The sequence below is a fragment of the Schistocerca americana genome, chromosome 7 (assembly GCF_021461395.2).
Source record: "Schistocerca americana isolate TAMUIC-IGC-003095 chromosome 7, iqSchAmer2.1, whole genome shotgun sequence".
Taxonomy (NCBI): Eukaryota; Metazoa; Arthropoda; class Insecta; order Orthoptera; family Acrididae; genus Schistocerca; species Schistocerca americana.
The window spans coordinates 310,217,860-310,231,752 of record NC_060125.1 but is presented as its reverse complement, the minus strand read 5'-3'; the positions used below and the strand labels follow the sequence as shown (position 1 = coordinate 310,231,752).

The 13,893-nt window shown below is 40.4% G+C and overlaps 1 protein-coding gene across 1 annotated transcript in view; it reads left to right on the top strand.

Moving 5' to 3' along the window:
- The window catches only part of LOC124622434 (sorbitol dehydrogenase-like), a 122,882-nt gene that overhangs the window by 30,382 nt on the left and 78,607 nt on the right, over positions 1-13,893 (top strand). The window contains exon 3 of the mRNA XM_047148130.1: positions 8,684-8,848. Coding sequence (XP_047004086.1) covers positions 8,684-8,848 — 165 coding nt within the window. The remainder of the gene's footprint in view (positions 1-8,683; positions 8,849-13,893) is intronic.

Below are 13,893 nucleotides of genomic sequence, written 5' to 3'. Positions count from 1 at the left end.
GATCAGTTACCCATGCTGCAGCTGACACCAACCAAGCACGACATGCAATGAGATGCATTTTCACCTGAACAACTGCAACAGCTACATGAGAAAACTGTGACATACAACTTGTTGGTACAAGATCAGTTACACATGCTGCAACCGACACCGACTGAGCATGACATGCAACGAGATGCTCCTGTCACTGTTCCGCCTCCGACTGTTGATGATCCTTTGCCGTTACTACCAGCTACAACTAATACCCTGATGATCACGCTACATGGATCTATATCCCAGACGTCATAACTGCCATCATCACACTGCCTCAAGTGGTAATTCTACGTTACTGATGGATACAAGCAACTTATTTACGCCGCTGCCACCTTTCTTTGATAGTTCCAGACACTTCGTTTCTGTACCAGGGCATAACCAGCCACATTCCAGTGCTGGTTGCTTTGCCACCCTGTTCACTACCTCTGCAATGTACGACCAACACATCTGCCATTTCTGCTTTGATGAGAGAGCATCTTTCCGCTCCGACACAAGACCGTCCAGCAGTTTCTCATGAGCAGCTCGCAGCCTTACGACTCGACCGCAGCGCCAACAGTGACAGCACACACACAGCTCCAGTTCCATTGAACTGTGTCACCTCTCTGCCTCGGACCAGTAGTTCATCCGCTGATTCGACTTCTTCACATTCACATTACGTCTCATCGCCCTCCTGCTCCGACCATGGTTTCACTGACCACGTCCGCCTTCCACCACCTCTCACCGTCGCATGCCTTATGCACAGGGCTCAAGGACAGGCACCCACCATTTGATCACGGCTGTTTCACACATCAAAACACCACCACTATCAACTCCACTTGGAACATCCTGCCATCTACCCCTGTAACACACTCACCGTCCTAGCCGGCCGAAGTGGCCGTGCGGTTAAAGGCGCTGCAGTCTGGAACCGCAAGACCGCTACGGTCGCAGGTTCGAATCCTGCCTCGGGCATGGATGTTTGTGATGTCCTTAGGTTAGTTAGGTTTAACTAGTTCTAAGTTCTAGGGGACTAATGACCTCAGCAGTTGAGTCCCATAGTGCTCAGAGCCATTTTTTGAACACTCACCGTCCACGGACTCTGAGATGACACTTCCGTCTACACCGAAGTCATCCGCCACCAAGGTCAGTCATGTGCAGCTGTTTTCCCCCCTGCTGTGACATCAAGCGCCTCTATAACTCCGTCATTACCACAAGTGTTGCTCATCCGGCATCTCTTACGCAACCCGTTAAGCCACAGCATGCTTGCTCCTTTATGTCATATGGCCAATAACAAACTGTTATCGAACACGTTGCACTTACCGCAGCCCTCACTGGCAAATACTTTGGCATTACATCGCATTGCATCTACGACGCACTCCGAGCCTTTGATCGGATCAAAACCCCGCTGCACCACACGGCCTCAGAACGACGATGTTCTCCCCACCGACACGCCGCCACCTTCTGCTCCCACCATGCCATCAGCAGCATGGCACGGTCAACCTGTGGACGCCTTCTGTGCCTCCTTCCTCCACTGGTCATGCCTACCAAGACATCAAGAAACGGTCCGATCGCGCCTCGCCCTAGCGCCTGCCACAACATGCTCAGTCACGTGCACCTGCGCCATAAGCTGGCCGGATGCACACATGCCTCTCATCATCCTTACCATGCTCTGCACTACTGGTGGGGGCTCTGTGTTGGTTATCAACTGAGAGACGACCGCCTGATCTTTGAGAATGAACTTCTTTGAAAACTGTTGATCTCAGTGTGTTCCGAACTCTGTATTCGAGTGGATGTGTTTGTACCGACATGATCAAAATAAAGTTAATTCATTATAAACGAGCAAATACTTAATGTTGGGTTCAATATTACCATATGTAACATCTCAATTCCCACACATTGATTACATCACTGCACTGAAAATATACAGAAGTCAGATTTTATGCAACACTCATGTTATGTAATATGAGCAAATGAAGATTTTTTAATGTGTTTCAGCAGTTTGATGGTCCATTATTTGCAACTGTATCAAGTTGTAATCTCAAGAATTCAACACTATCAACTTCTTCCATCTGCTTGTTGTCATATTTTAGGCCTGTACCAAAGGGAAACCTCTTATTACATTCCATTGCAATTTGTTCCATAGATCATGAATACAACATTTTGTAATGATGTGGAATGTGTCTTTTTTCTGATTACTACTTCATATCTAAAAATCCATCTATTGAGTAGGAGTTGTCATTCAAAAATTCTTTTAATTTGTTTTTAAATGGTGGTTGGCTATCTGTCAGACTTTTAAAGCTATTTGGTAAATGACCAATGATTTCTGTGGCAACAGAATTCACCCATTTTGGTGCCAAAGACAGATATAAAGAATAGTGAAGATCATCCTTTCTTCTAGTGTTGTAGCTATGCACTTTGCTATTATTTTTAACTTGGGGTGGGTTATTAATAACAAATTTCATAAGTGAATATATGTATTCAAAAGGTACTGTGAATATCCCAAGTTCCTTAAACAAACGACTACAAAGTGATCCTGGGTGGGTTTTAGCTATTATTCTGACTGCATCATTTTTATGCAATGAATACATTTACTCTTAATGATCAATTACCCCAAAATACGATGTCACATGAAAGCAGTGAATAAAAATAGGCACAGTACACTAATTCACTGATATGTTTATCACCAAATTTTGCATTAACTGTAATAGCATGCATAGCAGAACCTAACCATTTCAGCAGATTATCAATTTCGCATCAATGTACCCACCCAGAAATTCTGCCTTAGTATCAGACCCTGTTCAAAGCCTATATTTATAACTGGCTTTATGCCATTTACTGAACAGACCTGTATATACTGTGTTTTCTCAAAATTTAGTAAGAGTCCATTTGCAGACAACCACTTAATAATTTTCTGAAAGACATTATTACAAACTTCTTCAGCTAATTCCTGTTTGTTGGATGTGATGGATACAGTTGTCTCATCAGTAAAAACAAATAGCTTTGCATCTTCAGGAATACAGAGTGGCAAGTCATTAATATTCAGGATGATTCAAAAAGAATATCACAACCCTGAAAATCAAGAATTCTGCAAAGAATAAAAGGAGAGTTACAGTCTTTCTGTCATCAATGGAAGGAAGCTCTGAAGTTTCACTTGATTGCTCATTTGGTCACTAGGAGCACTGTAGGCCACATAACCTTCATTTCTGTTGTCAGTGCAATGATGGTGAATGCTCAACAAAAAGCTCTTTGTGTTATCGAGTATGACAGAAGTGAATCAAAAATGGTTGTTCAGCATGCATTTTGAGCCAAATATGGTGTTCAATCTCCTGATATGTGTTGCATTGCATGTTGGCATAAACAATTAACAAAGAAAGGTGTTTGTACAAAGGGGAAAATTCCGGACATTAACATACAAGTGAAAAAAATGTTGACCACATTCAGGAAACATTTGCTTGTAATCCAGGAAAATCCACCCATTGAGCTATCAGAGAGATGGAGATTCCACAACCAACCATTTGGAGAGTCCTAAGGGAAAGGTTAGTGCACCCAGGTTCGTCATTGAGTACACCATCGCAGGCACTCTTGTCTGTGATGCAGCGTTAAGGGTAACCGCAGCCACGATCTCTGAGCTGATAGTCCATGCTGCTGCAAGCATTGTCGAACTATTTGTGCAGATGGTTGTGTCTTGCAAACGGTCCCAACTGTTGACTCAGGAATCAAGATGTGGCTGCACGATCCTTTACAGCCATGCGGATGAGATGCCTATCATCTCAACTGCTACTGATACGAGGCCATTGGGATCCAGCACAGCATTCTGTATTACCCTCCTGAACCCACTGATTCCATATTCTGCTAACAGTAATTGGATCTCAACCAACAAAAGCAGCAATGTTGTGATATGATAAGCCGCAATCGTAATAGGCTACAGTCCAACCTTTATCAAAGTCAGAAACATGCATTGTAGCCACCCCACTGAATGATCCCCTATGCAGTTGGCATAGACCAGGTGACAAACTCTTGTGGAATAGTGAAGCCAAGAAAGCTTTCAACAACGTAAAGTCTGCTATCACTGAGACCACTCTATTGCCAGGCCCTGTTCTGCAAGTGTCACTCACCTTAATGGTTGATGCACCAGCAACAGCAATATGGGCCACACTATAGCTGTAGGTATACGATCAGTGCTCATCATGGACCACAAACCAATGACATATGCATTTTGTTAGTTCCCAGACAAAGCATCGCCTCACCAGCTTCAACATTTGAAGTTCATAGAACAGTTTACAATCAACACTACCTATGTGGAGAGACAAATTAATGTCCCAACAGATACTCTCTTGTGCACTGAGATGATCCCAATGGCAATTGATTATGAGGTGCTAGCTGTAGCACAAAAGTCTGATGAGGAGCTGCAAGATGTCTTGACCTGGCCTTCTAGCCTTCAGCTACAATGCATTAAAGTACCTACATTAAATGTTTGTTTGTATGGCAATGACTATGCATCGAAGCCATGACCGTACGTGACTCGAGGTTTTTGACAGCAAGCAATTGCATCACTACACAACCTGTCTCACCCTGGTGTTCACGCTACAGCACATTTGACGAAAAGAACTTTTGAGTGGCCTAACATTGACAGGGACTGTAAGTCCTTTATTCACCAGTGTATGGCCTGTCAGTGTAACGAGATCACTCTTCATGTTAGTACTCCCCTCGGCATGTGTGTTCCACCTAATCAATGGTTCGAACATGTCCACATTGAGATAACTGGGCCATTGCTGCCATCAGGGGGATGTGCTTACTGTCTGACTGTTGTAGACTGATTCACTCACTGGCTGGAGCTCTTCCTCATGTCCAATATCACCACCGAGACTGTTGACACTACATTTCTCTGGTGACAGATTACCAATTTTGGCGTATCTTAACACATCACTACTGACCAGGGCAGGCAATTCAGATGTTATCTATTCAAGGCAATTGCCACTCTGTTAGGTATGAAACACATCTGGGCAACTGTTTACCACCTGACAGTGAATGGTTTGATAGAATGCTTACACCATCAGCTCAAAGTATCTCTTCAGTGTCACGAGTCAAAGCATTGGACTGACACTACTGATCTTGCTCTTGTGCCTCTGCACAGCCATTGCAGATGACCTGAACACAACCACAGCTGAGCTGGTCTATAGGCAACCAATTAGACTACATGGTGAGTTCCTGTGCACCACATTGGACACTATTATGACTGCATCAGATTTTGTTAGCAAGTTACGCACAAAGATGCAACAACTCTGGCCTATTGTAGCAAGTGAGCAAGTGACTTGTTGCCCATTCATCTTTGTTGATTTGTTGAGCTGCAAACCAGAGTTCATTCAGCAGTACATAAACCAACCACCGTATGAAGGGTCATATACCATACTTTGCAGGGAGGATACAACATCTAGAGTTGACATCATGGGTATGCCAACAACAGATTCCATTGATTGCCTAAAACCTGCCTTTAGTGCTGCTGTTATTGGCACACACAAATCACCTACCACACCACTTATGGACATGCCTGAACCATCCACTATCCCGTCATGTACTGCTGATAACCCACCACAGACATTGAGTTCTACAACTGATGACTCCACAAGAATATTTGTCGCACAGTTTGAATGCCAGGTCAAGTTTAATTACAGACATTGTTAACACTTGGTGGGGGAGTGGGGTGCATCAAGGTGCAGAAGTGAAGTGCACAAGTTGTACAGTGATTACATTTAGAAGTAATATCTTTGGCTTTGTGTTTCTTCTTTGGTTTATATATTTATGCCATTGTTGAATTTTGACACTTTTAGATTATTCTCAGATTGCATTTTGTGAACATGTCAGATGGTAAATGTTGCTTCAAAGTTAATTTCACACTTGTTGCAACAAATAGCTCTCATGTGTACAGTTCAGAAAAGCTAGTGATTGAGGGGAGGATTCAGATGGTTGAGATGTGAAGCAACATATGAAATCAAGCATGTTGTGTGCACCTGCATGTTGTGCCACAGGGTGATCCACTTTGCTCTTGCCACAGTTTGGTGTGGCCATTCATCCTAGTGAACAGCTGGCTAGTAGTCATAGCAATGTAAAAAGCTGTGCAATGACTGTAGCAGAGCTTATATATGACATGGCTGCTTTCATAGGTGAACTGGCCTCTGCTGGGGTGGGATAGCCTCGTGATAACTGGAATAGTACGTGCTGGGTGGATGCATTGGACAGGTCATACACCTGGATCTTCCACAGGGATCATATCCCTGTTGTGTATGGATGGACTAGGGTGGTATGGAGGTTTGAGGGGCAATGGAAAGAAACTTGGATATGATGTTCCTCATTTCCGAGCATGATGGTAGTTAATCAAAGTCACGATGAAATATGTCATTCAGGGTTCCAGTCTGAGGTGGTATTGGGTGATGAAGGGGGCACTCCTTTGTAGCTGGTTTTTGTGGGTGGTGGGAAAATTGAGAGTGTGTGATGATATGACATGGGAAATCTGTTTCCAGACTGGGTCTGAGGCATTGTAGCCACCTGTGAAGTCTTTTATGTGATCTACAGCATACTGGGCAAGGGAGTTCTTGTCACCACTGATACTTTATCCCCAGGTGACAAGGCATTATGGGAGGGATTATTTGGTGTGAAAGAAATGGTAGCTGTCAAAATGTAAGTAATGCAGATGGTTGGTAGATTTTATGTGAGAGAGGTATGGATGGAGCCATCAGAGAAGAGGAGGTCCACCTCCACAAAGATCACACATTGGGTTGAGAACAACCATGTGAAGTGGAGGGGAGACAAGGTTGAGATTGAGAAGGAATGAAGACAGGATGTCCTGGCCCTGAGTTCAGATCATGAAGATATCATCAATTATCCTGAACCAGACTAGGGGTTTGGAGTTTTAGGGGGTTTAGTAAGGTTTATTCTAGATTGTCCATAAACAGGCTGGAATAGTGGCAGTGCCACAGATACATTTGTATAACTTCCCTTCAAAGGAGAAGTAGCTGTGTGTTAGGACAAAGTCAGTAAGATGTGTGTAAGGTGTATGGTGTAAGATATGGGTAAACCCACTACCTCATTCTTCAGACATCTTACTTCCTTTATCCAAACACAAAACTACTTCACCTTTGAAGGGAGGCTTTAAATACAAATCTGAGGCACAGTCATAGGCACCAGCATGCCACCCTCCTATATCAACCAGTTTATGCACCATCTAGAGGAAACCATTCTACCCTCCCAAAACCCCAAATGTCTGGCCTGGTCCATGTTCATTGATGATATCTTCATGATATGGACTCAGGGCCAAGACACCCTATTCTCATTCTTCCACAACCTCAACACCTTCTCTCCCATCCACATCACTTTGTGTTCTGCAACCAAGCATTCCACCTTCTTGGACATTGACCTTTTTCTCTCTGATGGCTTCATCCACATGTCTGTCTACATTAAACCCACCTAGCACCAACAGTGCCTGCATTTTGATAGCTGACATCCCTTCAACACAAAAAATATCCCTTCCTTACAGCCTGATCAACCAGGGAAAGCATATCTGCAGTAGCAAGAACTCCATTACACAGTATGCTGAATGTCTCACAAAGGCCTTCACAGAACCTGCAGACCTAGTCTGTAAACAAATTTCTCTTGCCATATCCCCACACAACATCAATCAACCCACCACCCCCAACAGTCAGCTACAAAGAAGCACACACCCTTAATAACCCAATACCATTCTGGACTGAACAGCTGACCCACACCCTTCATCATGGCTTTCATTATCTATATTGTTTCAATGGCCTCCAGATTCACCCAGTCTGATGCAAAGTGATTTTTACCTTTGGAGGATCATAAAGGATCATTTGTCTGTGTATCCACTACCAGCTGATCTAACGGAATTAAGAAACAGGATTGAAGCAGTTGTTGCAAAAATTACTCCAGACACACTAAACAAGGTCTGGGAAGAACTTGCCTATTGACTTGAGTGTTGTGTGGTGAATGCTGCTCACTCTGAACACTTGTAAGAAAAACTGTCTGAGTTGCTATTTCATTTGATGTTATTGGTTATAATTGTAAGTTGAATGTAATACTGCTACAAAGCCTGAAAACTCTATATCCATTTTAAAACACCCAGTATATAAGACACTAGGATATAGTTACCACCATGCACTTAGTGTTTACAAAAAATATTTTTCTTAAGATTCAAGTTACAGAATCAATACATGTTTGCCTTCAGGTACAAAATAAGTAGGATAAAAAGTGTGTTGTGTTAGTATGTTTTAAATTATTCATGAAAGTATTGTTTTTGTTTCTAATGAAGACAGATAGTTTGTTAAAAAGTAGTAATTCTTTTCCCAACATGACTTCTGCTTAATCTTTGGTTCACTTGATGAATGTTTTCCTTGGTTTGTGTGTCATGTCTGTACATCTCCCCATTTTCTGAAAACAGATCTAAGGACTTTTTTAACATAAAATGTATTGTTTACAGAATGTAAGTAAAGGGTGTTGGAAATATATTTAGTTCTCAAAATAAAAGTTTGGTAGCTGATTGCATTGGTATTCCCATCATTATTTTTATTAGCCCTTTTTGCATAAGATAAATATTTATCTTACTACAATTAAAGATAAAGCATTTGCCTAAAGCTCTTTATGAAACCTTTAACCTATTCTGTTCCAGAGGTCCAGATACGAATGTCATGTGTAGGCATATGTGGTTCTGATGTTCATTATGTGCAGTACGGTTATACTGGAAAAAGTGTTGTAGAAAAACCTATGGTTCTTGGTCATGAAGGAGCTGGAATCATTACAAAGCTTGGACCAGGAGTCAAGAATCTCAAAATAGGTAAGTATATGCATTTGGGAAGGAATGCACCCAATGGTTAAAATAAAGTTTTGTGTTTGAAAGTTCAGATTAAATGATATATCATTTACTGTATAAAGTGTGTAGGTAAACAAGTGACTTCTATCTGGAATTTCATATGTTACAATGGAACAGAAATAGAAACAAATTCAGTAAGTAGTTCATATTATCAATTAGCTACCACTACCACGAGGAAACCTTTAGGTTTTAGGATGAGCCAAGAGAGAAATAGTTATCGTGGCAAATTTCTAAAAATCATATTAAATTATCATTAATAAATTGCTAATGAAGACAGGTGAAACCTAGTTTTCAAATGGTAGCTGAAACTGGTACCACAATCTAACATGTACAGCTGTGACACTCACTGCTGAGAAAGTTGTTACTGTCTGACAGATGAACACATGCTGATGCCCCTAATACAGTAGTTAGAAAGCCATTCCCCACTGAACGTCACATGTGCCATAACATTAATATGTGTTTCTAACCGTTTATCCACTTAGTTTACAAAAATGCTTAGTTTGAGTCCAAGCATTAGAAAGTATGATATCAAGAGACCTAAATAACAGTGAAATGAATGTAAACAGACCCAAAACTCATGACTGAAATGGCATAAACTACAATACCTTCATGAAGAAATATTCTCAAAAATTAATATAATTGCAGCTCATCCTTATGAAAGAAAAATAATATAAATACAGTATTTCAGCCATAAGAAGCATATATTTCTGTTGCTCCCTTCTTTTGAATGGCATTTTCTTTGAAATGTAATGGTTTTGCACAGAATCAGAAGATTTGCTCATTGTTGCACTTCACTCAACTTTACAATTCATGAATATTTGTTTAATATAATTACTTTTTCTTCAATAGATGAATGTGTTGAAAAATTCTGATGTTGGTGGTTTCAATGTAGCAACAATAGCATAATCAGTTGGGTCCTGAGACAGTTTTATTGTTTTGTCAAATTATTGTCTCACCTGTTTGATAGTTTTCTCCTCCACTACATTTATGGGGGCTTATTTAGTATATTAAATAATGTAGGTACTGCCTTCCATAGATTTCATATTTTATGACTTCATAAACTGTTTAATTTCAAAGTGTAGTGAACAAAACATCAGATTATTGTCTTGGTATACATCGCCTTTCTGTAATTCATCACGTCTCTCACTGCTTATTACCTATTTCTTCTTCTTAAAACGCAAAGTTATTCTTCAGTAAATATCTGTAGGTTGCAAGAAATTGTAACTAAACAGTCCAGTAACATGCTGTTTCATATCTCTTGTGCTCCTTAGGAAACCCAAATTGTATTGCATTATATTTATTTGACCGATCCAACAAATCATAATATTGTACAATTCATGCATATGATATTGTACAAGTCAAGTATGCATTTTTACAAATAAATTCTTAGAAATTAATGTTACAAGAAAGCCTGTGCAAGATGACAAGAATTTAACTACATCACATTACACTTTCATTAGTTAGCTGGGTTTCAACTTGTATTTAAAATAACATCAAATAATATGGGATATAACAGAACATGAAGGGAGCAAAAATTGCACCACTTCTTTTTCTTCATCATCCTTTATTTCCATTTAGTTCTTATGCCACAAGACAGTGCTACTGGCCTCAAGACATCGCATGTGACTACATCTCTGATGTATTTTATCCTGCCGCTCCTTGGTGAAGAGTGTTTTATCTATGCATATTATATTAGGTTGTATTTAACTGGTTTTAGTGAAGTTAAATGAAAAGAGGACAGGGATTTCTAGTTTAGATTAGATCACATTAGATTCAGTTTTCATTCCATAGATTCAAAAATGAGATGATTCTTTCGGGCATAGAAAAATCCAGAAAGTATACTGTAAGAAAATAAAACATTTGAATATACTACTAACTACCCTGATCATTTGTCAGGACATTGCCAAAATAGGTGAATACATTACAATAAACTGGAACTGCTAATATTTACAGAATAAACACACTGTCAGAATGACACATAGTTATGCACTTTTAATAAATTTACCATCCACAAAATACCTAATCTTGTCTGCTGTGACCAAGTGCTGTCAAAACTGAAATCTAATAGACATTTTTGCCCTGAAGCTGGTCTAACAGTCCCTGTTATTAATCTATAGAGTAGAAAGAGTTACCTATCAAAAACTCTATTTAAAAAGAAACCAAGTTTTTAATGGTTGCTGGCAATTTATTGAAATTGTATCTTCCTGAATATTGGACCCCTTTTTAACTCAAGGTAAGTCATTTTAAGCCCTTATATAGATAGTTCTCATTCTTAGTAATGATACTATGTATTGAGCTATTAGGTGACGATAGAGATATGTTACTTCCAAAAAATTTCATTAAGGAATAAATATAATGAGAAACAGTGGTTAGAATACAAAGTTTCTTGAAAACATTTCTACATTATGTTTTTTGCATTCATGACACAAATGAGTCTTATTACACATTTTTGCACAATATCATTCTCGCTGCAAATATAGACTTGTTCAGGCACTTCAGCAATTCTGTGGTATGCCCTTTCCAGCAGAATTTATTATTGAGCTGAAATCCCACGAATTTAACACTGTTAACCTCTTCAATCTGCAGGTCTTCATATGTTATATACATGCTGTAAGGAAATCTCTTACATGTTCTGAACTGCATATAATGCATGCCCCATATAATGAGTTTAATGACAGTGAATTAGCTTCAAATCATCTATTAATGTCAGTGAAATTTGATTAGCAACCATTTCTAAATCTGAACTTGACTTGCTACTTATTGCAGTGTGTGTATCATCTGCAAACAAAACAAAGTTAATATCTGTCAATGTAATGGATGAAAGGTCATTAATGTGCACAAGAAAAAGCAAATGACCCAATATGGAACCTTGAGGAACACCATATGTATTTGACTCCAGTCAGGTGAAGACCGACAGCTTACCACACAGATATTTTGCAGTAACACCCTTTGTTTCCTGTTAGTTGGATAAGGTTCAAACCATTCTGCAGCACTGCTGGTGACACCATAATATTATAATTTACTTAAGAGAATGCTGTGATTCACGCAGTCAAATGCCTATGACAGGCCACAAAAAATGCCAGTAACCTCTAATTTGTATTCTAATGAATTAAGTACATTCTCACTGTACATATAAATAGCTTTCTCTATATCAGAACGCTTAAGAAACCTAAACCGGGACATGGACAATTTATTATTTGCAGTCAAATGCTTAAGGAGATGCTTTACACAGCCTTTTCAAATAATTTAAAACAGCCAGCAAACGCGAACCTGATCGATAGTTTGTTAGTATCCTTTATCCCCGTTCTTGCGAAGAGGCTTAACATCAGCATATTAAAACCAGACTGGAAATGTCCCACTGATACAGAGATTGATTACACAAATAACTTAAGATGGAACTCAACTCACACCAGCATTCTTTGATTAACTACATTAACATGTTATTATAACCGCTAGATACTTAGATTTTAAAGATTTCATGATGAGTGTTACTTCTTTCAGAGACATGAGTGTCATTTCTACTCATATCAAAAAACGTTTTGCATCACCTCAGTTCTGAGAGTTCCAAAAATTGCACAGAAAATTGGAATAGAGATCAACATAAACATCATTTCCACCCTTTTTACTGCTCATGAAAACCCACATTGCATGTTGTACCACCATTCAGCAAGAACTTCAGAGGTGGTGGTCCAGATTGCCATGCACACTGGTACCTGTAAAACCAAGTAGCACATCCTCTTGCATTGGCGCATGCCTGTATTCACTGTGGCACACTATTCACAAGTTCATCAAGGCACTGTTGGTCCAGATTGCCCCATTCCTCAACGGTGATTTGGCATAGATCCCTCAGAGTGGTTGGTGGGTCACATCATCCACAAACAGCCCTTTTCAGTCTCTCCCAGGCATGTTGGACAGGGTTCATGTCTGGAGAACATGTTGCCACTCTAGTTGAGTAATGTCATTATCCTGAAGAAAGTCATTCACAAGATGTGCTCAATAGGGGTGAGAATTGTCATCCATGAAGACGAATGCCCCGCCAATATGCTGCCGATATGGTTGCACTATTGTTCGGAGGATGGTATTCATGTATAGTACAGCCATTATGGTGCCTTCCATGACCACCAGCGGTGTGAGTCAGCCCCACATAATGCCACCACAAAACATCAGAAAACCTCCATCTTGCTAAACTCGCTGGACAGTGTGTCTAACGTGTTCAGCCTGACCGGGTTGCCTCCAAACACATCTCCGACAAGTGTCTGATTGAAGGCATACACGACACTCATTGGTGAGGAGAATGTGATGCCAATCCTGAGCAGTCTATTTGTCATGTTGTTGTCCCATCTGTACTGTTCTGCATGGTGTTGTGGTTGCAAAGATGGACCTTGCCATGGATGTCAGGAGTGAAGTTGCACATCACGCAGCCTATTGCGCACAGTTTGAGTAATAACACGACATCCAGTGGCTACACAAAAAGCATTATTCAACACGGTGGTGTTGCTGTCATGGTTCCTGCAAGACATAATCTGTAGGTACCTGTCATCCACTGCAGTAGTAGCCCTTGGGCGGTCTTAGCGAGGCATGTCATCAACAGTTCCTGTTTCTCTGTATCTCCTCCGTGTCTGAACAACTTCGCTTTGGTTCACTCTGAGATGCCTGGAAACTTCCCTTGTTGAGAGCCCATCCTGGCACAAAATAACAATGCGGATGCGATCAAACCACAGTATTGACCATCTAGGCATGGTTGAACTACAGACAACACGAGCCGTGTACCTCCTTCATGGTGGAATGACTGGAACTGATAGGCTGTCAGACCGCCTCCATATAATAGGCACTGCTGAGACATGGTTGTTTACATCTTTGGGCAGGTTTAGTGACATCTCTGAACAGTCAAAGGGTCTGTGTCTGTGATACAATATCCACAGTCAACATCTATCTTCAGGAGTTTTGGGAACCAGGCTGATGCAAAACTTTTTTTGATTTGTGTATTTTACTGAAGTTATTTGCAAAGA